This window comes from Somniosus microcephalus, chromosome 16 (assembly GCF_052327205.1).
Source record: "Somniosus microcephalus isolate GS21.2 chromosome 16, FLI_Smic_1.0, whole genome shotgun sequence".
Taxonomy (NCBI): Eukaryota; Metazoa; Chordata; class Chondrichthyes; order Squaliformes; family Somniosidae; genus Somniosus; species Somniosus microcephalus.
In genome coordinates, this window is record NC_141002.1 from 35,518,973 (window position 1) to 35,545,093 (window position 26,121).

Below are 26,121 nucleotides of genomic sequence, written 5' to 3' on the forward strand. Positions count from 1 at the left end.
CATTCATTTATCTAACAACTTGAATGAGGTATCAACCACCTGTCATGTATAGTACAAGGTTAGAAAAGTACTTTATGGTGTCAGTACAAACAAAAGGACCCATCTATATATAATTTATTTAAAAAAGTAATTGCAGCTGAGTCACACATAACTTTAACACTTCTGATTTTTGTGTAGTGAGTATTGATGACAGGTTTTGTGCGAGGAGGACTCCCTGCAAATATTGGCAGATTCGCGGGGGCACACTGTCCTAACTTCTGAAAGATGGTCAGTTGCCCAAAGGGGAACAATGGAGTTTTTGGGAAAAGTGACTATAAAGTGGTCTTTTAAGTGGCCTAAAAACAGGCCTTTCAAACTGGAATTCTGGGAAACCCAAACGGTTGCTACAATTGTGAGAAAGTTCAGACACGAGATAAACAAAAAGGTTCTTGGAACTAGCAGCTGTTTCCAATTAATGGCTAGAGCTAAGTGAACACAAGACTGTCAAGGCCGTTGAATGAATGGGTCGTATTATCTAAAGAGATAAATACTTGGGAGTTTTCCAAGGGCACCAAGAGAGGCTCTTTTTAGCTAATACTACTGTTATAATGATACAAACCTATCCTAGTGAGTACCTATAGCACTGCACCACTATCATCACCTTCAGAAGACTGGAGAAAATAGAAATACAAAAAATATTTATACATACTTGAAAATGTTATCTTTCCGATAAACCGGTGGTTCTATTGGAAGTGGTAAAACTTCTTTATTGTCAGCTAAAACAGACTGAAATTCAGAAATTGCATCATGTTTATTTTGAAATGATAAACAAGATGTGATCTTACAATGAACGCCACTGACAGTACATCTAAAATACAATAAAAATAACCAACTTCTACACTTCATTTTGCATTTCAGCAGAAGTTCGTTAACTCTACAGTAGTCGGGATGGTTAGAATTTGCAGGTTGGGATTGGGCTTGACTGTGACTGAATAGCCTTCAAACATCACTGTTGAGGCTCACCTCACACATCGGCCAACTGGACAAGGCACTAGAGGGAGACTAGCACCTGCCCAAACATACCCCAGCAAGGAGTCAACACCTTCAGGAGAGATGGGGAGAAAATTGGCAGAGAAAATTTAAAAGATTTCCATAACATTTAATAATCACCGCAGCTTATTAATAGCTAAATGACACAGTAAGTTTGGAGAAGTCAATATGTAAAACATCAAATGTACTGCCACAAATATGCTGCATTCAGTTTGGCAACACACAAAATAACAATACGAATCTTTTCTCCATTTATTGGTTGACCAAACAAACATACCAGTCTAAGTCCTTACCTTGTAATAGTCTTCTGGAGGTTCACTGATGCTTGCGTTAACCTCCCTCAAATCAGCTGGCTCCCAAGGCAACAGCCTGCATTTCCTGACGAGAGGATTTTGCTCACCATGTGCATGATCCCACGTTACCTCTTCTGCATGAAATGGTCAAAGAATGTTTCAAAAGTGGTACATCCTGAGACACATAAAACCCATTACATTTTACAACTTATTTTAAACATGTTTTTCAATCCTTTGTTTAAAATACTTTTTGTATCTGAATGTCAATGCAACCAACAAGAAAAAGGACCGTGTCCTGTACATCAACACATGGTGCTAATTATTAAAGTAGCATCTACAACACTATCCAATGCACCCCATAGTTTAACCAGCAAAATGCAACAGGCTAGAACATGGCATAAGGTAGTCAACCAATCAGTCTTACATATCTTTGTCTGAAGCCGTATTACACAAAGATAGCAACGCACAAAATTGTGCAGGAAGTCAAAAGTATATGGATGGTTTTTACCTGATTAAAAACAGCATAAGCAGACCCTGTGAAAAAAGGGGCAAAGCACTTACATACCAGGAAGGTCCTAGGTTTGATTCCAGGAAATTGCTAACTTAGCTCATCTCTGCTGGGGAGCTAGTGGGCACACTAAAATTGGTCTTGATATCCTGAGGTGGTGAGGTGGGAGAGGGATGGGGGAAGAGTTTGATATTCAATGGAAAGCCTACATACGTAATATACGTGGATGTCAGACAAAGACAGGATCAAGCTTGGATGTGAAATCTCCACGTCACATCTCAATAGTACACTGACAATCACTGTCTAGGCTTACATATGAAATAGGGCTTCTTACAGAAGATAGTGGAGGACTGCAAAGCAAGAGACACTGCCTTCAGGAGATGATGGGAAAGAAAAATAGAAGATAAAACAAAATCTTACAGAAATACAATATGGCCTGAAAAATTACCCAGGAAAACTTCTATGTGCTAGCCATCCTGAGATAATATTCCGGGCAACAAATTTCTTCAGGTTGAGCAAGATACATACATAGTTTTATCACTTGTACAATACCCCACAACATCTGGATCCAAGCATCCCACAAATGCTGAGGTGCTACATTCCATGAAACTCGGATGCACCTTCTGGCTGGAGAAGTGACATCAACTTCTATGATTAGATTCTGTGACAGGCTTGACCTCTCATTAGATCATGCCTTGCATCATGTTTTCCCTCCAAATGTTCAACCTTCTTCTGAAGGTGTTCTCTCATACTGGAGTATGATTGCATACTGGCCAATAACCCTCTTCACTTCAGCTAAGACAGCACATGTTAGCAAGTTGCTTGATATCATGGGAGCATGATAGCAAATCTTGATCCTGTCTTCATCCGAGATCCACATGTTCACTTTCCAACAGAAGTTAGAAGATCACAAGATGATTACCGATGAGGAAGACCATTCAGCCCATTCGCCCGTCCAGAAAGATCCTAAAGTTGATCTGCCCCCCGTAGCATCAAATTATTTCTTAAATAATTCCAGGGTTTTCACTGCAACTACTCTTTCTGGAAGTCTAATCTACATGTTGATTATATTGTGTGTGAAGAAATTCCGAATATCAGTCCTAAATTTGCCTATTACTAGTTTGAACCTATGTCCCCTTATTTTACTTGCAGAGTTTAATTTAAAGTTACATTCCAAGTTTACTTATCCCAACCACTGCCAAACCCCTTCTTTAAAGACTGAAAAGTGTATTTTTTTCCAATCTTTCCTCTTAATTCAGAACTGAGGTGAGAAGCTAGTCTCGTGACTCTTCTCTGCCCTATCTCCAGTATTTGAATATCTCACTCATTTCATGGCAAGCAAAACTGGATGCAGTATTCAAGGTGTGGTCTGACTGAAGCATTATAAAGTTTGATCCTGGCACCTCTGGCATGTACTCTACTGTTTTGGCTATGTGGTTAAACATTCCATTCCATATCACCTTATTCCAACCCTCTCTCACCTCTCTATTCTCGTTCTCTACCGCCCACCCAAGTACTATAAAAATGTTATTACCGAGATATCTTCACTGCTTTCCTCCCTCAGCCTTTGCACCGAGCGACTTCTCATCCTCGGTGATTTCAACCTCCATCTCAATTCATCATGCTCTCTCTCCTGAGTTCACTAGCCTCCTATCCTCCCTTAATCACTCACTCCATGTAAACTCCCCAACCCATATTCACGGCCACCCCTTCGACCTTGCCATCTCTCAGGGCCTCGCTACTCCCACCGTGTCAATCGCAGATAAGGCCATCTCCCCCCACATCCCCCTCCCCCCCCCACATCCCGCCTTTCCCCCCCCCCCCCCCACAAACCTTACTTCCTTCTGTGTCCACCCATGTAAAAAAAACTCTCCCATCTCTCTTACAACTGCACTTAGGAAATCCCAACTGTCCAGCCTTTGGCCCTCCATTCACCATGACATTTCTGCAGCTACCGATCTGCTCAACCACACCTTCACCACCACCTTTGATCCCCTAGTCCCTATTAAAACAATTACTCTCTCTCACCCTGGCCGCTCCCCAGGTACGGCCCTCATCTTCGCTCCCTTAAATCCAAGGGACACAGACTTGAACGGATATGACAAAGAACTGGTTTAGCCATTCACCGCCAGATCTGGCTGGACCACATAAAGCATCATCAGGTCCTCTCGTCTGCCAAAATTGGTCACTATTCCAGAATCATTCTGGAATGCAAGGATAAACCCCGGCTTCTATTCTTCACTGCTAACCATCTTCTTCAACCCCTCTCCCGTGTCCTCCACCCTCACCTCCGACAACAAGTGTGAGGAGCTCATGGACTTCTTTGTCTCTAAGATTAAGACCATCCATTCAGCTGCCTCTGCCACTTCCCTTCCTTCCCCTAGCCCACTGGGCCAAACTTCCTCTAAGGTTCCCCCCTGCCCTGAACTCGCATCTTTCTCCAGTTTCTCTCCAATCTCCCCTCATGAACTCTCCGCGCTCATCTTGTCCATGAGACCCACTTCCTGCTCCCTCGACCCTATGCCCAACAAACTGCTGACCACCCAACTTCCTTTTCTGGTTCCCATGTTAGCTGATATTGTTAACGGTTCGCTCTCCTCAGGTACTGTCCCCCTCTCCCTCAAATCTGCCATCATCACCCCTCTCCTCAAAAAAACAACCAGTGACCCCTGGCAAACTACCGCCCCATCTCCAACCTCCCTTTCCTCTCCAAAGTCCTTGAACATGTTGTCGCCTCCCAAATCCATGCCCATCTTTCCCGCAACTCCATGTTTGAATCCCACCAGTCAGGTTTCCACCCTTACCGCAGTACCGAAATGGCTCTCATCAAAGTCACAAATGACATTGTCTGTGACTGTGACAAAGGTAAACTATCCCTCCTCGTCCTTCTTTACTTGTCTGCAGCCTTTGACACAGTTGACCACTCCATCCTTCTCCAACGCCTCTCCACCGTCATCCAGCTGGGACTGCCCTCGCTTGGTTCCATTCTTATCTATCTAATCGTAGCCAGAGAATCACCTGCAATGGCGTCTCTTCCCGCTCCCACATCATTACCTCTGGTGTCCCCCATGGATCTATCCTTGGCCCCCTCCAATTTCTCATCTACATGCTGTCCCTTGGCGACTCATCCGAAAACTCAGCATCAGTTTCCACATGTACGCTGATGACACTCAGCTCTACCTCACCACCACTTCTCTCGACCCCTCCATGGTCTCTAAATTGACACACTGCTTGCCCAACATTCAATTCTGAATGAGCAGAAATTTTCTCCAATTAAATACTGGGAAGATCAAAGCCGTTGTTTTTGGTCCCCGCCACAAACTCCGTTCCCTAGCCACTGACTCCATCCCTCTCCCTATCATTTGTCTGAGGCTGAACCACACTGTTCGCAACCTTGGTGCCATATTTGACCCTGAAATGAGCTTCCGACCACATATCCACGGGCATAACAAAGACAGCCTATTTCCACTTCTGTAACATTGCCCATCTCCTCCCTTGCTTCAGCTCATCCGCTGCTGAAACCCTCATCCATGTCTTTGTTACCTCTAGACTTGACTATTCCAATGCACTCCTGGCTGGCCTCTCACGTTCTACCCACCGTAAACTTGAGGTCATCCAAAACTCAGCTGCCCGTGTTCTAACTCGCACCAAGTCCTGTTCACCCATCACCCCTGTGATCGCTGACCTACATTGGCTCCCGGTTAAGCAAAGCCTCGATTTCAAAATTCTCATCCTTGTTTTCAAATCTCTCCATGGCCTCGTCCCTTCCTATCTCTGTAATCTCCTCCAGCCCCACAACCCCCTTGAGATATTCTCCTCTAATTCTGCTCTCTTGAGCATCCCTGATTATAATCGCTCAACCTTTGGTGGCCGTGCCTTCAGCTGCCTAGGCCCTAAGCTCTGGAATTCCCTGCCTAAACCTCTCCGCCTCTCTTTCTTCCTTTAAGACGCTCCTTAAAACCTACCTTTATGACCAAGCTTTAGGTCATCTGCTCTAAATTCTCCTTATGTGGCTCGTGTCAAATTTTTGTGTCTTATAATACCCCTGTGAAGCGCCTTGGGACCTTTTGCTATGTTAAAGGTGCTATATAAATACAAGTTGTTGTTGTTGTTGATTGCTACTCTGCACTGGTTGGATAGGAGTTGGCCCCCAAATCTCTTTCAGCTTCATTCTTCGCGCTACTGTAACACCATTCTTGGAGTACACGGATCGCTTAGTTTTTCCATCCTATGTGCAGCACTTTACGCTTGCATTTATTAAATACCATCTGTCATCGTTCTGTCTACTTATACATTTTCTCCAACTCATTCTGTAATTTGAGTTGCCTCTTCCACTGCTTCTCCGAGTTTTGCATCAGCTGCAAGTCTGACCACAATGCATTGAGTTTCTGAAGCCAGGTCACTGACGTAAATTACAAACGCTCGTGGTCCTAACACTAAGTTCTGAGGCATTCCACTCAGTACCTCCCCCAACTCCCAAACTTAACTCCTATAACAAATACTCATTGTTTACCGCCCTTCAGATAATTTTGGGTCCATTCCCAAGGTTTACCCCACATCTTTATCCTCACATCTTTGAGTTAACTATTAACCTTTTATGTGGTACTTTGTCAATAGCTTTTTGGAAGTCAAGGTACACCATGTCATAGGGCTTTCCACAGTCCACTTGCTCAATGAAGTTGAGGAGGTTTGTTGAGCCTTTTTAGGTCCCCATCTCATTTATATTTAAGACACTGATTTTACCCGGGATATGTTAGTATGGGACTGGCATATTGCTCGTCTTCCTTTGTGAATACTTGAAGGAAGCAATCTGTCAAAATATTTATAATTTTGTGATCATCCTCAATTCTGAGCCCGGTGACATAATTTATCATTCTCACCTCTTCTCTGACTACCATCTTACTGTTGTGGTGCTGAATTCGTTTTTTTAATGTTATGTTTAGCGCCAACTACTATGCTTTGATATAGGTCTCTTTTTGCCTCTGATCACCCTTTTAACATGTTTCTGCATTTTCTTGTATTCACCCCAATGAACCCCTGCCCTTTTTTCCTGCAAGATCAGTAGAGGGCATTTTTCTACTTTTAAATTGTTTGTTAATTCATTTAGGTTTGTGTTAGTTTAGTCTGAGCGTGTTAATAACTTGTTATGTATTTAACAGTCACCAGATGCAACCTCTCTCTCTTGTACCAGGATTTATTTTATTCTGGAAGAATTCCCAATTATTTATGAAGATCGCATTGTTGTTCTCAAGCCATAGGTTTTTTTGGTGAACTCCCCTCCTTTCCTGAACACAAATTATTTTGCTTCCCACATCTTTCAGTTTTGAGTTAATCGTCATATATGTGGCTTTTAAGACCCCTATATTAGTTCTCCCCATATCATTTATTCCTATGTGGACCACTGTGTCTCCAACTGTCCCCTTCAATAACCATTCTAACCTTTCAATATGTACTGCTCTAGCTCTAGGTAGACAGCTTAACATCCTGCAGGTATTCTCCTTACAATACACGCTATCCACCTTCCTGAGCAAACAATTACAGGCTCTCGGTGGCATACGTATAAACTGTGACTTTGTCAAGGCGCACACATACTGAAAGAGATGCAAATACTGTGCAATGTAGTCCAACATCACAATGAGCCAATCTAGAAATTAGACTACGTGTTGCAAGTGGGGTAACAAAATAGTAGAGAGAACTGAAAGCGCGAGATAGGAACAGAATCTGAGCAAACCTGCTGTGACCACCAAATGATGATGCATAGGGTGTAACTTCTTCAAAAGAATTGGTATCAATCTATACAGGAAGAATTACAACTTAGCAGCTCCCTGGTGACTACAATAGTAACACGTGGGAGTTCTATTAAATTAACGTAATCCCTGATCTGCAACAGAGTGCCTAACTCCACCAAGACGGGTTAAAATAATTTTCAGGAATAACTATCAGTCTGGCTACTTACCACCATGATCAAGATCTCTCAGTGGCCACAGCAAAGTGAAGGCAACCTGTCCCGGCCTGTAAAAGAATGGAGCAGTTCGAAAAGTTGGTTCATCCGAGTGCTGGATTCGAGATCCAAACTCATCCATAACGTACCAAATTGGCACTTGTTCTTCAGCTGACTGTAGACGAGAAGAACAACAATGAGCTTGCATGTAAGCGCGCCAACCTGTACACTAATCTGGATGTGGAGATGCCGGAGTTGGACTGGGGTGGACAAATGTAAGAAGTCACACAACACCAGGTTATAATCCAACAGCTTTATTTGAAATCACAAGCTTTCGGAGCGCTGCTCCTTCGTCAGGTGAAGTGGAGAAATGTATAAAGACACAGCTTATATAGTCAGAGAATCATGTCAGATGTTTACAGGTAATGTTTCCAACTGCCATTTATCACACCTCGGCAGAGAGATAATCACAGCAATCAAAGGTGTGAATGGTGTCCAAACAGGTCAGTCAGGAAAACATTACATCAAAGAACAATGAGGTGGGGTCACAAGGGGTCAAATATTGCAGATGCTGGGGTCTGTATGAAAAACAAAAAAAGACAAAAAACTTTTTTTTTTTGCTGGAAATCACAGCAGGTCCGGCCGCATCCGTGTAGAGAGAACAAGCCAATGTCGACTCGAGTCTGGATGACCCTGCGTCAGGTGGGGTTACATGTAGCGTGACATGAACCCAAGATCTCGGTTGAGGCCGTCCTCATGGGTGCAGGAATTCGGAGCAGCACAGGCCAGGAGTCTGCAACAATTCAGTGCAGCATAGGCCAGGAGTCTGGAACAATTCAGTGCAGCACAGGCCAGGAGTCTGCAGGACTTCGCGGCAGCACAGGCGGCTTCTAGCCAAGTGCTCAGTCGTGCCGTTCATTCACTGGCTGGTGTCATGCGGACACAGACCAGGGCCACACGGGCACTAACTGCTGCCACCCTCGATGGATCGGCCAGGCATCGCCAGGGCACTCGCCGCGCAGCAGCAGCCCAGCAGTCTGTTCTTCAGCTGTTTGCTGCGCATGCTGCAGTGCTGGCCCGTGCGAGTGCCAATGTCTCAGGCAACCAGGGAGTACCTGCGATCTGTCAGGTTGGCACCATTCCTGCAGCCGACAATGCCACTCCGCCATTGCAGCTGCCACGAGCCGCTGGACAGACTGTTGCCGCCCAAGCAGAGTTGGAGCAGTCAGCAGCCGGCCCCTCCAGGGCCAGAGCTGGTGCAGGCCGACCCCCAAGGGCATCTGCCGTCTCGCCATCTGACCCTCAGCAGCCTTCCCCCAGCCTTGCTGCAGCCACTGGGGTCCCATTGAGGAGGAGTTGCAGGGCAGGCAGGGGCCAGTCACGGATGCGAAAGGCATCGCCCTCACAGGGCAAAAAGTAGAAGGTCTGGCCAAATGCTTTGTGTTTGTTGAAAGGCCGAGACTGGTGTAGTTGTGTTTTTGTAAGGCCGAGACTGGTGTCTTTCTTTTTTTGGTAAGGCCGAGACTGGTGTATTTCTTTGTTTTGTAAGGCCGAGACTGTTTGTTTTGTGTTTTTGGAGGGGGCTTCTCTCCATTAGTTTGTAATGTGGGAAGGGCAGAGGTTTCCAAGTAATAAATGTTCTTAAATCGCACTGCCCATACTTTATTTTGCAAGTCCTGGTTGCCCTGCTCGGCTGAGGGCTTGTGGAGCGGCTACATTCATCTGGTGACATTGGCACAAGCCATTCCCTGAGAGGGGGCCTAGAACCGACGTTCAATAAGCCGCCGACGGGCGGCCCTTGCACTTTCTGCCTCCCTCCTGTGCTGGTCCTCCTCCTCCTCCTCCTCAGGTGGTCCTCCAATCTCTGGTGGCAGTGGCTGAGTCCTGCGGATAGCCAGGTTGTGCAGCATGCAGCACACGACCACGAAATGGGAGACTCGCTCCGGCGAATATTGTAGGGCTCCACCGGAATGATCCAGACAGCAGAACCGTTGCTTCAGGACGCCGATTGTTTGCTCAATGATGTTCCTGGTTGCTTGATGGCTGTCATTGTATCCCTCTTCAGCAGGGGTGCTGGGCACACGGAGCGGGGTCATCAGCCAGGTACACAAAGGATAGCCTTTGTCCCCGAGAAGCCATCCTCGTGGGTGAGGCTGGGCCTGGAACATGTCTGCCACAGAAGTCTGGCGCAGGATGAAGGCATCGTGGCTGCTGCCTGGAAAGCGGGCATTGACAGCTAGGATGAGCTGCCTGTGGTCACACACCAGCTGAACGTTGAGCGAATGGTAGCCCTTCCGGTTGCGGTAATCCTCGGCATTCTCCAGAGGTGCCCGCAAAGCCACATGCGTGCAGTCAATGGCGCCCTGCACCATGGGGAAGCCCGCGAATGCTGCAAAGCCCATTGCACGCTGTTGCTGCTTGACAAGGGCCATGGGGAAGGAGATGAACTGACGTCTCCTTCTGAAAAGGGCATTGGTCACCTGGCGGATGCAGCAATGCACGGCGAACTGGGAGATGTTGGAAATGTCCCCAGTAGCGGATTGGAAGGAGCCGGTGGCATAGAAGTTGAGAGCCACTGCCACCGACAGAGACGTCCTGCTCCTCAGATGTGGCTGCAGATCATCGCCAAGCAGGTGGCAGATCTCAGTGACCACCACCCTTCGGAATCGCAGCCTCCGAACACACTGCTCGTCAGACATGTTCAGATAGGAGAACTGCTGGCGGTATACCCTGGGTGGGTAAGGCCTCCTTTCCCGACGCCTGTTGCCCCCTCTCCGTCTGGCCAGGACTGCCACTCTCTCACGGCGTCTGTGAGCCCTTTGAATGCAATGGAGAAGGCCAGCGTTTGCACCCATTGCAGCCCCCATTATATGTTTGCAAACAATGATATGACACTGAAGGCAAAGACAAGTGGAAAGCTGTGGCCTGAAGCCACAAGTACCTGTCCGAGTGTTGAGCCAAAGCAGAAAGCTCTCTACCTTTGTCTCTCTGCAAAGATCCGTCTCTCAAAAAGGAGTGCTGCGAAATGGCAGCCTTTTCTACTGCAGGAGGTGTGCCCTTTAATTTGCGCCCCCCGCGCCCCGCATCGACTGAGAACCGTTCCCTCTACCAGTCGCTAGGGGCGCCAGGCGCACAATAGGGCGTCGCCACTGAATTTCCGGTTTGGGGCGCACAAAGGGTGTTGCACGAGGAAATGACGTCAGGATCTGCGCGCGCTGCAAAGACTTTGCGCCGCCGCTAAATCTTGAGTGAAGTTGGGGAGAGGCGCAGATCGCGCTGCGCCCGGCCGCTAGCCGCCTAGCGCCCAACATCTCCTCCTCCTAAGGCGCTACCGGCTGGCGCAAGCAACTGAATTTCTAGGCCTTGATGTCTGTTTTTTTGTTTTTCATACAGACCCCAGCATCTGCAATATTTGACCCCTTGTGACCCCACCTCATTGTTCTTTGATGTAATGTTTTCCTGACTGACCTGTTTGGACACCATTCACACCTTTGATTGCTGTGATTATCTCTCTGCCGAGGTGTGATAAATGGCAGTTGGAAACATTACCTGTAAACATCTGACATGATTTCTGACTATATAAGCTGTGTCTTTATGCATTTCTCCACTTCACCTGACGAAGGAGCAGCGCTCCGAAAGCTTGTGGTTTCAAATAAAGCTGTTGGACTATAACCTGGTGTTGTGTGACTTCTTACACTAATCTGGATGATATTGATTCCCCGTTTTAAGGTGGTAAATCAACCTATAACATTTAAAATCTTAAAGGCCTTACTCCTGGATCAACAGCATGATAAAATGTTGCATGAGAGTTCTCCCTTTAGCAAAGAAATAGCCTTTTTAATCTAACAGCAGAGAACTTCCCTTTTAGAGTCAAAAGCTCCAAAGTGGACAACTAGGTTGTTTTACCTTTATGTCAAACTAGATTTCTGATGTCACCAGCTATGCAGGATATAGTATGACAATGCTGCTGTATTAGCTTCTAGTATCATAATTCCTCAGGAAGCCAATGCAAAAGCAAAGCTCACTCTATTGTTAAAGAATGCATTCTACAGGAATTCGAGTAACTACACAGCTTCCATAGCAGACTTGCCTTCTATTAAAAAGAAACAGGTTTCGGTATCTTTCTGCACCCCGATTTCGTACCGTGAATCTTTCTTACCCCCTGGGACAGCTGGTATGTGTGGCTTAAGGTCCACATCTCTGCCATCACATCATCAATGACATCATCATCCGGAACCTCTCCGTGGAATTCCACCCCAGTAAGATTGGCCATCCGGTGGAGCAAGCCAGGGACTTCCCATAACTGCTGACGAGCTTGATCCACTCGGTAAGTCCAGGCGTGATCGATTAAGAAAATGCTATAACACAGGAAATTATTATTGAAGTCCCACAATTGAGGAAGCTTTACTGTAAAACAGCAAAGTCGAGAACACCCTACAAAACCAATTTTCCACCGTGTGCAAAAAAGGACACAGCAGTCTAAAACGTAGGTTATAAACCACATGCTTGGATCTACAATGAGACAACTAAAGAAATTCAGCTGTTAAGACCATGCCCTGACACATGCTTATTCCATCCATCATGTTCATTCGGAAAGTTAAGATTGCATTAGTCTCCCTGCTGTATCTCACCATTTACAGTGAAATAAGGAATATGCCCATTTCATTCTTAAATGATCCGCCCCTGCCTCAGCTCATCTACTGCTGAAACCCTCATCCGTGTCACTGTTACCTCTACACTCAACTATACCAATGCTCCCCTGGTCGGCCTCCCACTGTGCAGCCACCATAAACTTGAGCTCATCCAAAACTCTGCTGCCCGTATCCTAACTCGCACCAAGTCCCATTCACCCATCACCCCGGTGCTCGCTGACCGACATGGCAGACAGATATTTGCAAGATAAGGGAGTGAAGGGTTATGGGGAGCGGGCAGGGAAGTGGCTTTGAGCCCAAGATCAGCCATGATCTTATTGAATGGCGGCGCAGGCTCGAGGGGCCAAGTGGCCTATTCCTGCTCCTATTTCTTATGTTGTACATTGGCTCCCGGTCCAGCAACATCTCAATTTTAAAATTCTCATCCTTATTTTCAAATCCCTCCATGGCCTCACCCCTCCCTATCTCTGTAACCTGTTCCAGCCCTACAACCCTAGAGATCTCTGCGCTCCTCCAATTCTGGCCTCTTTGCACATCCCCGATTTTAATCGTTCCACCATTGGCGGCTGTGCCTTCAGCTGCCAGGTCCCCAAGCTCTGGAATTCCCTCCCTAAACCTCTCTCTACTCCTTTAAATCTACCTCTTTGACCAAGCTTTTGGTTACCTGTCCTGATACCACCTTATGTGGCTCGGTGTCAAATTCTATTTGATAATGCTCATGTGAAACCCCTTGGGACGTTTTACTATGCTAAAGGTGCTATATAAATACAAGCTGTTATTGTTTTTAAATCCTTCAATCAAGTCCACAATCATTGCACTAGGCGAACAACTATTGTGTAACTGAATAGCTTGAACAGCAAACAGTTATTCTTTCAAATGACTTTTTATCATTGAGAGAACAACAATTTGCATTTATATAGTGCCTTTAATGTGGCACTAACAACCCAGGGTGTTTCACTGGGATGCAGCAAAAACAAATGTGGGGCCAAAAAAGGAAAGATTAAGAGGGGTGACCAAAAGCTTGGCCAAGGCCGAGGGTTTTAAAAGAGGAGTGGGAGCAGAGTATCTAAAAGAGGAAAGATGAAAAGTGACATGGCCGTGTGAGAATAAGACCCAAGAGAAGTCTAAAATTGCAAAGGGAGATAGAAATAGGCTCAGGTCCACTGAAACAGCCAAAGTATACACGTGAATGGACACAAAGGGAATTCTGGCTTGTATAGCCATAGCCAAGATGAGGAGAGACAGATAGTGCTCATAGAGGACAGGGAGGAGGCAATATGAAACAGTCCAAAGTAAAAGTCTGATGACCATAAGGCTTTGTTAGGATGAAGTCGACTTGTACACAGCGTGGAGTTAGCTTGGAGCAGCCACCGACTAATGTTGAAGCTTGGAGTTAGAAGTGGAGAGAGGTTGGATTCGTGGGGAACTGAGTTGTTGATGGAGGTTGTCCTGCAGATTCAAAAGCTGGGGGGAGCAGAGAGTTGACCAGGAGCCAGTGGAAGGGGATTCCAGGGCCAAACAAAGGTGCACAGTGATCTCGGGTGTTGGCGGTGTGCACTAATGGATCCCGTGGACCATCAGAGAATCAAAGAGCAGTGAGAGTGAAACTCAGGGACTAAGAGCAGAAAAGATCGGGGAGACAGGGGAGGGTGAAGCCAAGGGATCAGTGCGGATGAGGTACAGCTGAAAGGCAGTGGGAAGCAAACAAAATCAGGAGCTTGAGGAACTGGTCTCACCCAGTCTAGTAAAGGGATAGAATTAAATTGACCTAAAGCACAACTTCCACTTTTACATTGAAGCAAAGTAGTTTTGGGTCCACATCAACGCAAGCATAGGGATACAGTCAGTAGATCACTGAATGCACTAAGGCCTTGAGGTGTAAGATGCCATTCAGGACCCATTCGATAGCCATTTATGTTGGCAAAAAGTGCAGTACAGCTCCAGCCTAAAAAGAAAATATTTTATATGTGAAGTAATTCTCCGTTGATGCATTTCATGGGTTACCTTTTATTAACATATTCTACAATGTCTCATTTACAGAGGGAGCTGAATTGCTTTCAAGAGCACATCATCAAACAGGTGCTTCCATTCTTTGCAATGTGCAGTGTGAAAAAAAGTGGACTAACCCAAGGTTTCATGTACAGTTTTTTTTTTCTATGAGACAGTTCCTTACCTGTTAGTGTCTGCAGCCTGAAGGCCACCTTCTTTGGTGACAATGACTTTATAAACCGGGTTAAACATCATCTTTTCCTCTGCAGCAACCTCATCATCTTCCACCTGCATGATCCCAAACACCTCACCCGCATCAAACACCTGAAGACAACACGCGTAACATTAACTTATATTACAGCAAAACTGGCAAAAAAGTCAAAGGAGTGCAAAACTTCAAGGAAATGGAGCAATAAGTTGCCATATTTCTGAGAAAATTCACTGGCAGATTGGCTTTTATTTTCCACTTTTGTTCCCCCTCAACTAACATTACTGCAACAGATTATCTGGTCATATTTGTTTGTGGGACCTTGCTGTGTACAAATTAGCTACTACATCACAATAGTGACTACAATTCAAAAGTACTTAATTGCCTGTAAAGTGATTTTGGACGTCCTAAGGCACTATGTAAATGCAACTCAGCTTAACGAACTGATCCAGCCACTGGTTGCCGTGACGGGTTTGGATTTTCCTAACTGACACTCAGATTCAAAGCTAATTGGTTGCTCCACATTTAAATGAACAAAGCATAGCGTGTACTTGTTCAAAATTTGCTTGGTTTCTCTTCTCAAGGAGATAATTCAAAATCCAGTCTGGCAACACATGGTATCAAAATAGTTTTAAACTCCTTATGACTGGATTTAAAGGGACAACCAACAAGCCAAATCTAGGCAAACAAAAATACTGTATTTTTGTCCCTGCATAGAAGTTACAACACAGAAACAGGCCATTTGTTCCAACTAGTGCGGGAAGTGTATCCAGCTGCAGCTACTGGCAGACTGTATTGCGGCGCTGGAGCTGCGATTGGATACATACTGGAGCATTCGCGATGCTGAGGACATCGTCGGTAGCACGTTTAGGGAGTTGGCCACACCACAGGTAAAGGCTGCACAGGCAGGAAGGGAATGGGTGACCGCCAGGCAGAGTAGTAGGCGCAGGCAGGTAGTGCATGGGTCCCCTGTGGCCATCCCCCTCTCAAACAGATATACCACTTTGGATATTGTTGGGGGAGATGGCTTATCGGGGGAAGGCAGCAGTAGCCAACTTCCTGGCACCATGGGTGGTTCTGCTGCACAGGACGGGAGGAAAAAGAGCGGGAGAGCTATAGTGATAGGGGATTCTATTGCAAGGGGAATAGATAGGCGTTCCTGCGGCCGCAAACGAGACTCCAGGATGGTATGTTGCCTCCCTGGCGCAAGGGTCAAGGATGTCTCGGAGCAGCTGCAGGGCATTCTGGAGGGGGAGGGTGAACAGCCAGTTGTCGTGGTGCATATAGGTAAAAATGCGATGAGGTCCTAAAAGCTGAATATAGGGAGTTAGGAGGTAAATTTAAAAATAGGACCTCAAAGGTAGTAATCTCAGGATTGCTACCAGTGCCACGTGCTAGTCAGAGTAGAAATAGAAAGATATTTCAGATGAATACGTGGCTAGAGGAATGGTGCAAGGGGGAGGGATTCAAATTCCTGGGACATTGGAACCGGTTCTGGGGGAGGTGGGACGGTTTGCACCTGGGCAGGCCCGGGACTGATGTCCTAGGGGGAGTGTTTGTTTCTGCTGTTGGGGAGGGTTTAAACTAAAAAGCAGGGGGTTGGGAACCTGTGCAGGGAAACAGAGGAAAGGGAAGCCAGGATAGAAGCAAAAGAAAGGAAGGAGAAAAGCAAACGTGGAAGGCAGAGAAATCAAGGGTGTAAATCAAACAGGGCCACAGTAAATAATAATTCTAAAAGGACTAAGAGTGTTAAAAAAAACAAGCCTGAAGGCTTTGGTGTCTTAATGTGAGGAGCATTCGTAATAAGGTGGATGAATTAGCTGCGCAAATAGATGTAAACGGATATGATATAATTGGGATTACGGAGGCATGGCTCCAGGGTGACCAAGGCTGGGAATTCAACATCCAGGGGTATTCAATATTCAGGAAAGACAGGCGAAAAGGAGGTGGGGTAGCATTGCTGGTTAAAGAGAGTAAGCTCTGATGATGTGGAATCTGTATGGGTACAGCTGAGAAATACCATGGGGCAGAAAACGTAGTGGGAGTTGTATACAGACCCCCAAACAGTAATGCGGAGGTTGGGGATGGCATTGAATGGGAAATTAGAGACGCATGCAATAAGGGCACAGCAGTTATCGTGGGTGACTTTAATCTACATATAGATTGGGCTAACCAAATTAGTAACAATACCGTGGAGGAGGAATGCGTAGAGTGTATACGGGATGGTTTCCTGGACCAATATGTCGAGGAACCAACTAGAGATCAGGCCATCTTAGACTGGGTATTATGTAATGAGAAAGGATTGATTAGCAATCTTGTTGTGCAAGGCCCCTTGGGGAGGAGCGATCATAATATGATAGAATTCTTCATTAAGATGGAGAGTGAAGTAGTTGACTCAGAGCATAGGGTCCTGAATTTAAATAAAGGAAACTACGATGGTATGAGGCACGAGTTGGATAGGATGGATTGGGGAACGTTACTTAAAGGACTGACGGTGGATAGGCAATGACAAACATTTAAAGATCGTATGGATGAACTACAGAATTTGTTCATCCCTGTCTGGCATAAAAATAAAACAAAAAATGTAGCGCAACCGTGGCTAACAAGGGAAATTAGGGATTGCAAAAGATCCAAGGAGAGGACATATAAATTGGCCAGAAAAAGCAGCAAACCTGAGGATTGGGAGCAGTTTAGGATTCAGCAAAGGAGGACAAAAGGATTAATTAAGAGGGGGAAAATAAGAGTGCGAGAGTAAGCTTGCAGGGAACATAAAAACTGACTGTAAAAGCTCCTATAGATATGTGAAGAGAAAAAGATTGGTGCAGTCAAGCGCAAGTCCCTTGCAGTCAGAATCAGGGGAATTTATAATGGGGAACAAAGAAATGGTTGACCAATTAAATACATACTTTGGTTCTGTCTTCAGAAAGGAGGACACAAATAACCTCCCAGAGATGTTGGGGAACATAGGGTCTAATGAGCGGGAGGAACTGAATGAAATCAGTATTTGTAGGGAAATGGTGTTAGGGAATTTGACGGGATTGAAGGCCGATAAATCCCCAGGGCCTGATAATCTACATCCCAGGGTACTTAAGGAAGTGGCCCTAGAAACAGTAGATGCATTGCTGGTCATCTTCCAAAATTCTATAGACTCTGGCACAGTTCCCATGGATTGGAGGGTAGCTAATGTAACCCCACTATTTAAAAAAGGTGGTAGAGAGAAAACGGGGAATTATAGACCAGTAAGCCTGACATCGGTAGTGGGGAAAATGCTAGAGTCCATTATAAAAGATGTAATAGCAGAGCACTTGGAAAACAGTGACAGGATCGGACAAAGTCAACATGGATTTACAAAAGGTAAATCGTGCTTGACTAATCTACTGGAATTTTTTTGAGGATGTAACTGGTAGAATAGATAAGGGAGAACCAGTGGTTGTGGTGTATTTGGACTTTCAGAAGGCTTTCGATAAGGTCCTGCATAAGAGATTAGCGTGCAAATTTAAAGCACATGGGATTGGGGGTAAGGTACTGACTTGGATAGAGAACTGGCTGGCAGACAGGAAGCAAAGAGTTGGAATAAATGGGTCTTTTTCCAAGTGGCAAGCAGTGACTAGTGGGGTACTGCAGGGATCGGTGCTAGGACCCCAGCTATTCACAATATATATTAATTGTAGTGTATGTACCTTTAAGAGGAACTATGTTTTTGAAGCCCCTGTATACTGTAGTACCAGTAGTGACCACTCGGGTATATAAGCCTGTGTAGCGTCTTGTGTTGTTAGTTCACCTCCAGACTTTGTTCAGTAAACACTTGTTAAATCAACTCCTGCATGCCGTGGCTCCATTAACACACAGATCTAACATTAATGATCTAGATGAGGGAACTAGATGTAATATCTCCACATTTGCAGATGACACAAAGCTGGGTGGGTGTTTGTGCTGTGAGGAGGATGCAGAGAAACTCCAGTATGATTTGGACAGGTTGGGTGATTATACTGCATCTGCCATGCATCTGCCCAAAGTGGATAAATTCGAGGTTATCCACTTTGGTGACAAAAACAGGAAGGCAGATTATTATCTGAATGGCAATAGATTGGGAGAAGGGGAAGTGCAATGAGTCCTGGGTGTCCTTGTCCACCAGTCACTGAAAGTAAGCATGCAGGTGCAGCAGGCAGTTAAGAAGGCAAATGGTATGTTGGCCTTCGTAGCGAGAGAATTCGTGTACAGGAGCAAGGCTGTCTTGCTGCAGTTGTACAGGGCCTTGGTGAGACCACATCTTGAGTATTGTGTGCAGTTTTGGTCACCTTATCTGAGGAAGGGTGTTCTTGCCATGGAGGGAGTGCAGTGAAGATTCACCAGACTGATACCTGGGATGGCAGGAATGACGTATGAGGAGAGATTGGGTCGATTGGGCTTATATTCGCTGGAGTTTAGAAGAATGAGAGGGGATCTCATTGAAACTTATAAAATTCTAACAGGACTAGACAGACTAGATGCAGGAAGGATGTTCCCGATGGCGGGGGAGTCCGGAACCACGGCTCACAGTCTAAGGATAAGGGGTAAGCTATTTAGAACAGAGATGAGGAGGAATTTCTTCACCCAGCGAGTGGTGAACCTGTGGAATTCTCTACCACAGAAGGCAGTTGAGGCCAATTCATTAAATATATTCAAGAAGGAGTTAGATATATTTCTTAAGGCTAAAGGGATCAAGGGATATGGGACGAAAGCAGGGACAGGGTACTGAATTTGGATGATCAGCCATGATCTCATTAAATGGCGGAGCAGGCTCGAGGGGCCGAATGGCCTACTCCTGCTCCTATCTTCTATGTTTCTATGTTAGTCTGTGTCGATGTTTACTCCCCTGCGCAAATAGTTTTTTTCATTATTCATTCATGGAATGTGGGAGTCGTGAGCAAGCCAAAATTTATTGCCCATCCCCAATTGTCCTCGAGGTAGTGATGGTGGTGGTGGTGAGCCACCTTCGTGAACCGCTGCAGTCCATCTGGTGAAGGTGCTCCCAACAGTGCTGTTAGGTAGGGAGTTCCAGGGTTTTGACCCAGAAATAGTTCTAATCACATTTACCTACCCTATTCCCATATCCCTTGAACCTCTTTTTTCATCCACCTATCCAACCTAATCTTGAATGCTGAAATAGTTTTTGCCTCAACCACTAACCCTGAAAGTAATTCCACATGTACGACAGTCCAACAGCTTCATGGTCACTTTTTCTGGCAATAGCTTTATTGTTCAAACCAGTTTTATAGAATTCCCAAAGCAGTCTTGTAAATTGCTATATGACTGTGTCATTTGATATTTTCATGCCAGCAAACTTTTATCTAGTGTCCTGATATTGAACCATCTATTCTGCATTACCCGTGTACAAATATATTTACACTACCAAGAGATAGGGTTACACTGTGCACTGGGACACTAACTTATCACATGTAGTGGAAGAATGTAGCTTCAAATCCTACACTCCACTCAGATCCCAATTTGGGCCACACTAAACAAGACAGCAATAGGTGGAAAGCAAGGTCTCAGTCTGTGTGGGAAGTAAAGGGCAAAATGAAAATTAGTTGGAGGTGTTATCATTTGGTTGCTATGTACCGCCCAGTAGCTGGCCAGAGATCACTGACAAGAGAGCTGGAGAATGCCACTTAACTTCTCAGAGAAGAAATCTCAAACTACAATAATAAGAGTTCAACAAATGAGTTCAGTTCTCAAATATAAACTCCAAAACCACTCTATCATCCAAAATAGATAGAAAATATATGTGTCAAAGTGAGCTGAAGACTCACACTTGGGCAACCCACTGGAGGATCAATACTGTCTGTGGAACGGAACCCCAACCATCATCCCTTCCATAAGAAGGGGAAGTAAGGAGAGAGGGGAAAAACAAGTCTGATGGCAAATTCAAATCAGGCAGGTTTGAGGATTTCAGGGGTACCTATGGAACCCCAATTAATCAGCTGAACACAATATGAAAAAAAAACCTTACGACACAAGCCTGATTGTTTCTCTGGAGCATTCATCTATCATGATTTAGGACTCAGTTGGACTAACAAAACACAACTCCCCTGCCCCGTTAACAGATGAAATATATAACAAAAAATGATGAACAGCCTGCGGAGATAGAACACAGGTACGCATGAAAAAAGTAAACATCCCTCCCTTAACCAACACCAAGAACAGAATGTGGTTGATCATTTGCTGTTTGTGGGCCCTTGCTATGAGCAAAAAGTGACTACGGTATTTGCCTGCATAACAGCACTTCAAAAGTAATCCACTGATTGTAATTAATTCACTGCAGTAAAGCACTTTTGGATTGTTCAGGCGTTATATAAATGCAAATACTTTCTCTCTCAAGTGTGGTAGGAAAATTCTGGAGCAGTAGGACTGTACAAAACACAGTAATGTGAAATCAATTTCTACAGAAAACCACTTCGCCCACCCTCAAAATATAAATAAGGTTACTACTGCAACAAAAGCTGCAACTGGTACTGCAGACCACTTCGAAAAATAGTAACGCAATACTAAAGCAACATAGAAGCACAGCTGTAAAAGACCCATGAGGAACTAGAACTGGGAGTCACATCACTGCTTCATCACAAGACAGATACAAGTGAGGAAAGCCATCCAGAGGCACATCCTTCCAGTACAATCCTAAAGTCACCCCCACTATAGCATCCAGCTGTTTCATGAAATATTTCAGTTCTTCTCCGCTTCAGTCTACCTGGAAACCCATTTCATGCATTGATCAATCTGTGTGAACAACTGTTTTCATTCATATAGAGCTTTTCATGTAATAGATATTACATGGCACTTCACAAAGAGGGAAACAAACACCAGGCAGTAGTAAAAGAATTATGAGAGGTAACTATAGTTGAAAAGATAGATTTTGAACTTTTAAAAGGCAGGGAGAGAAGTTGGCCGGAATCAGAAAACCAAAGAACATGGGCTGGAGTGTAGGACTGGAGGCTGCATAATTTGGATGGGGTAAGGCCATGCAGAATTTATAAAAGGAGGGCAAGGATTTTGAATTCCATGCAGTGGGGACAGCAAGTCAGTGGAGGTCAGCAAGGACAGGGATGAAGGGCCAAACAAGGGTTAGTGGGGTCAGGATGTGGGCAGTGGAGTTTTAGATGAAGGAGTGTTTGTGTAGGGCGATTCTTGAGGAGCCAAGAATGGAAATAACAAAAACGTGTGGATAAAAGCAGAAGTGGCTGATGTGGCAGAGGTGGGAAGTAAGCAGTCCCAAACTTGCATTTCAAGTTGAAACCTGTGCCCCTTATCCTTTGTACTTTAGTCTGGAGTAGTGTTCTGGATTTACCTTTCTATGTGATTGGCTCTTAAATACCTATATATATGACCACTTTCTGGCTCAGAGGCAAGTGTACCACTTCTGGGCCAAGTGTCAGTCATTCATGGTTTCAAGTCCCACTCCAGGACTTGAGCACACAATCTATGCTGAGACATAAGTGCAATACTGAGGGAGTGCTGCATTGGCAAATTACATTTATGTAACACTATAGGTGCTGTCCTGTACATTATAGGTCTATATTAAAAACTGCAAAATGAAAAACATGCATCAACAAATTACACAGCTAAGCATTACAGACTTGATATGAATCAACTATCTTTCAGATGAGGCATTAAACCCTACATAACTTGAGCTCATCCAAAACTCGGCTGCCCGTGTCCTAACTCGCACCAGTCCCGTTAACCCATCACCCCTGTGCTCACTGACCTACATTGGCTCCCGGTCCGGCAACGCTTCGATTTTAAAATTCTCATCCTGGTTTTCAAATCCCTCAATAGCCTTGTCCCCTCCCTATCTCTAACCTCCTCCAGCCCTACAAATCTCCTTCAATTCTGGCATTTTTCACATCCCTGATTTTAATCACTCCACCATTGGCAGCTATGCCGTCAGCTGTTTAGGCTCCAAGCTCTGGAATTCCCTCCCTAAATTTCTCCTCCTCCTTTAAGACACTCCTTAAAACTAGCTCTTTGACCAAGCTTTTGGTCATCTGTCCCAATATCTTATGTGATTCGGTGTCAAATTTTGTTTGATGATGCTCCTGTGAAGCGCCTTCTGACATTTTACTACATTAAGGGCGCTATATAAATGCAAATTATTGTTGCTTTATCGGTCTGTTTGGGTGAACGTCAAAGCAGGAGTTCATCAAGTATCCCGGCCAACATTTATCCCTCAACCACCACCAAAACAGATTACATGGTCATTTATCTCACTGCGCAAATTACCTACCAAACAAATAACAATACTTCAAAAAATAATTAACTGGCAATGAACCACTTTGGGGCATCCTGCACATGTGAAAGGCGCTGTATAAATGCAAGTTCATTGGTTGAGTCACCCCCTTTCAAGGTTGGTGCCCCCACCATATCCTAATTTTTCTGGGACTCCAGGCCAATTCTATAAAAGGCAACCCCAAACTAAATCTCTTACTACACTAGCCTCCTTGGCAAGAGGATATTCGCCTTTAATCTACTTGTAACATGGGCTGAGATGCAAATATAACTGGACTTTAAAAAAAATGCTATCTATCCTGATCCATGCATGAAATCTCCTGGAAAACTAGCCAAACACTTTAACTGAAACCCAAAAAAAACAGATTCCTGCTGGGCAGCTTTTAATATTTTCTTCAATGCACCGGAAGTTTGTAACACATCCCCAGATCCCAGCCTACAAATCTGCTGCTGCGAAATAAGAAACCGCGACAACCTCGTCTGCGAGCTTATGGTGCAAACTCTTCCAGTAAAGCGGCGGCACCCCCGAGGTTTTCAGCGCCAAGCTGTGAATATCTGTAAAAAGCTGCAAATCTGTCTCCTTGCCCACACTCGACTCCATCTTCCCTGCACGTGAACCAGAACCCGGCGCCAGCACCGCATTCTGGGTGCAACACTGCTTAAAGGCAACGTTCAAGCGCCGCCTGCCGGAATCAAATATATCTCCCCCGACAAAAATACTTTTGTCACCATCCAAACCAATTTCATCAGCACTTTGTCACTCCAAATTCCAATAAAAAGAATTTTGTTTGGTAACTTTTTAAAAAGAACATTTTAAAAAAGTAGTCCAATGAACCTGAAAACTTCCTTTAAACAATCCAACCTCTTCAGCCATCCTATACCATATCTTCAGCATTGATGTGTTGGGTGGGATCCTAAGTGTCTGTGTTGGGCATCTCTGAAAGAACTGCGCTGTTGTTTTATGTAGATGATGTTCTACTGCTCGAAGACTCACCTGGGCTTCTGGTGCATTCTACTCACCATCTTGATCAATGAGTTAAATAGTGGGATATGGTGATCAGTAACTCCCAACAGTGGTGTTCTGGTTTTGCATTGCTCCAGCAGGGAACTTGATGGTATCGATTAGAAGATACAAGGGACAACTGCCCTATTTGTTGACCCTTATTGGTACTGGGGACCCTGGTGGATCAGAAAAAATATGATAGATCCTACATTGGCAAAAAAAAGGGGGGAGATGAGGAGAAATTTGTTTACGCAATGAGTTGTTTTGATCTGGAATACACTACATGAAAGAGCAGTATAGCTCTTACAAAGAGCCTGCAGAGGCATGATGGGTTGAATCGCCTCCTTCTCTGCTGTAAGATTCTATGATACATAGAAACATAGAACTTTACAGCACAGAAGGAGGCCATTCGGCCCATCTTGTCCATGCCGCCGACAAAAAGCTATCCACCCTAATCCCACTTTCCAGCACTTGGTCCGTAGCCTTGCAGGATATGGCACTTCAAGTGCATATCCAAGCACTTTTTAAATGTGACGAGGGTCTCTGCCTCTTACCACCCTCAAGCAGTGAGTTCCAGACCACCACCACCCTCTGGGTGAAAAGATTTCTCCTCAAATCCCCTCTAAACCTCCTACCAATTACTTTAAATCTATGCCCCCTGGTTATTGACCCTTCTGCTATGGGAAATAGGTCCTTCCTATCCACTCTATCTAGGCCCCTCATAATTTTATACACCTCAATTAGGTCTCCCCTCAGCCTCCTCATATAGAATCATAGAATAGCACAGCACAGAAGGAGGCCATGTAAAGGAATGAGCCATACCTATTCAGAAAAATACACCATCCTATGAACAGAATTCTGACTTTATTAAAACATGACAAACTGGGTTTAAAAATCTAACAGCCTCAGCGACACAAAGCTGTAAACAGAATACAGGCTTTTGAGATAAGATGAGTTGTTAACACAAAGCTGTAAACACCATACAGGCTTTTGAGATAAAATTGGTTGTTGACACTGAAACAATGGCCCTATTGAAGCAAAGGGTTGGAGCTTCCAGAAAGTCTGAGCTTTGGAAAGAACACAATAAAATATACCCAGTTAAATTGTTTTAAACCAACACTTTGTAAACAGGCACATGAAAGAGCACAATGGTATAATGTTAAGGTGTCATAAACCAACACTTCGGGAAACAGAAACACAGAACATTAAAGAAATATATGTCTTTATAAATATGACATCAAATGAAAGACAGGAGACATAATTCTTAATACAACCAACTAAGGTGGCTAGGAAGACAATCATGTACTTGGTTGAAGTGTTTTTAATTTACATGTTGTAAAAGATACAAACAGAAGACTTTGTAAATATGACATCAATAGATGCACCAAGCGATCACATTCTTTTTGTGTTGAACTTGGAACACATAGGAGACGCAAAGTCTGCTTACAACCAGCTAGGGTGACTTAAGAATTTAATAGAAACATAGAAACATAGAAGATAGGAGCAGGAGTAGGCCATTCGGCCCCTCGAGCCTGCTCCGCCATTCAATGCGATCATGGCTGATCATCCAAATTCAGTACCCTGTCCCTGCCTTCTCCCCATATCCCTTGGTCCCTTTAGCCTTAAGAAATATATTCAACTCCTTCTTGAATATATTTAATGAATTGGCCTCTACTGCCTTCTGTGGTAGAGAATTCCACAGGTTCACCACTCTCTGGGTGAAGAAATTCCTCCTCATTTCTGTCCTAAAAGGCCTACCCCTTATCATTAGGCTGTGACCCCTGGTTCTGGATTCCCTGACCATCGGGAACATCCTCCCTGAATCTAGTCTGTCCAGTCCTGCCAGAATTTTATAAGTTTCAATGAGATCCCCTCTCATTCTTCTAAACTCCAGCGAGTATAAGCCCAATCGACCCAATCTCTCCTCATACGTCATTCCTGCCATCCCAGGTATCAGCCTGGTGAATCGTCTCTGAACTCCTTCCATGGCAAGAACATCCTTCCTCAGATAAGGCAACCAAAACTGCACACAATACTCAAGATGTGGTCTCACCAAGGCCCTGTACAACTGCAGCAAGACATCCTTGTTCCTGTACTCAAACCCCCTCGCTATGAAGGCCAACATACCATTTGCCTTCTTAACCGCCTGCTGCACCTGCATGCTTACCTTCAGCGACTGGTGCACACGGACACCCAGGTCTCGTTGCACTTCCCCTTCTCCCAATCTATTGCCATT

At 44.8% G+C, this 26,121-nt stretch overlaps 1 protein-coding gene across 1 annotated transcript in view; it reads right to left on the reverse strand.

Annotated features, from left to right (window-relative positions):
- ttll12 (tubulin tyrosine ligase-like family, member 12) overlaps positions 1-23,526 on the reverse strand; it is a 76,640-nt gene extending 53,114 nt beyond the window's left edge. The window contains exons 1-6 of the mRNA XM_086008800.1: positions 23,358-23,526; positions 14,597-14,736; positions 11,931-12,129; positions 7,787-7,946; positions 1,323-1,456; positions 689-765 (exon numbers count right to left, since the gene is read on the reverse strand). Coding sequence (XP_085864926.1) covers positions 689-765; positions 1,323-1,456; positions 7,787-7,946; positions 11,931-12,129; positions 14,597-14,736; positions 23,358-23,483 — 836 coding nt within the window. The 5' untranslated portion in view covers positions 23,484-23,526. The remainder of the gene's footprint in view (positions 1-688; positions 766-1,322; positions 1,457-7,786; positions 7,947-11,930; positions 12,130-14,596; positions 14,737-23,357) is intronic.
- Between the last annotated feature and the right edge of the window lie 2,595 nt (positions 23,527-26,121).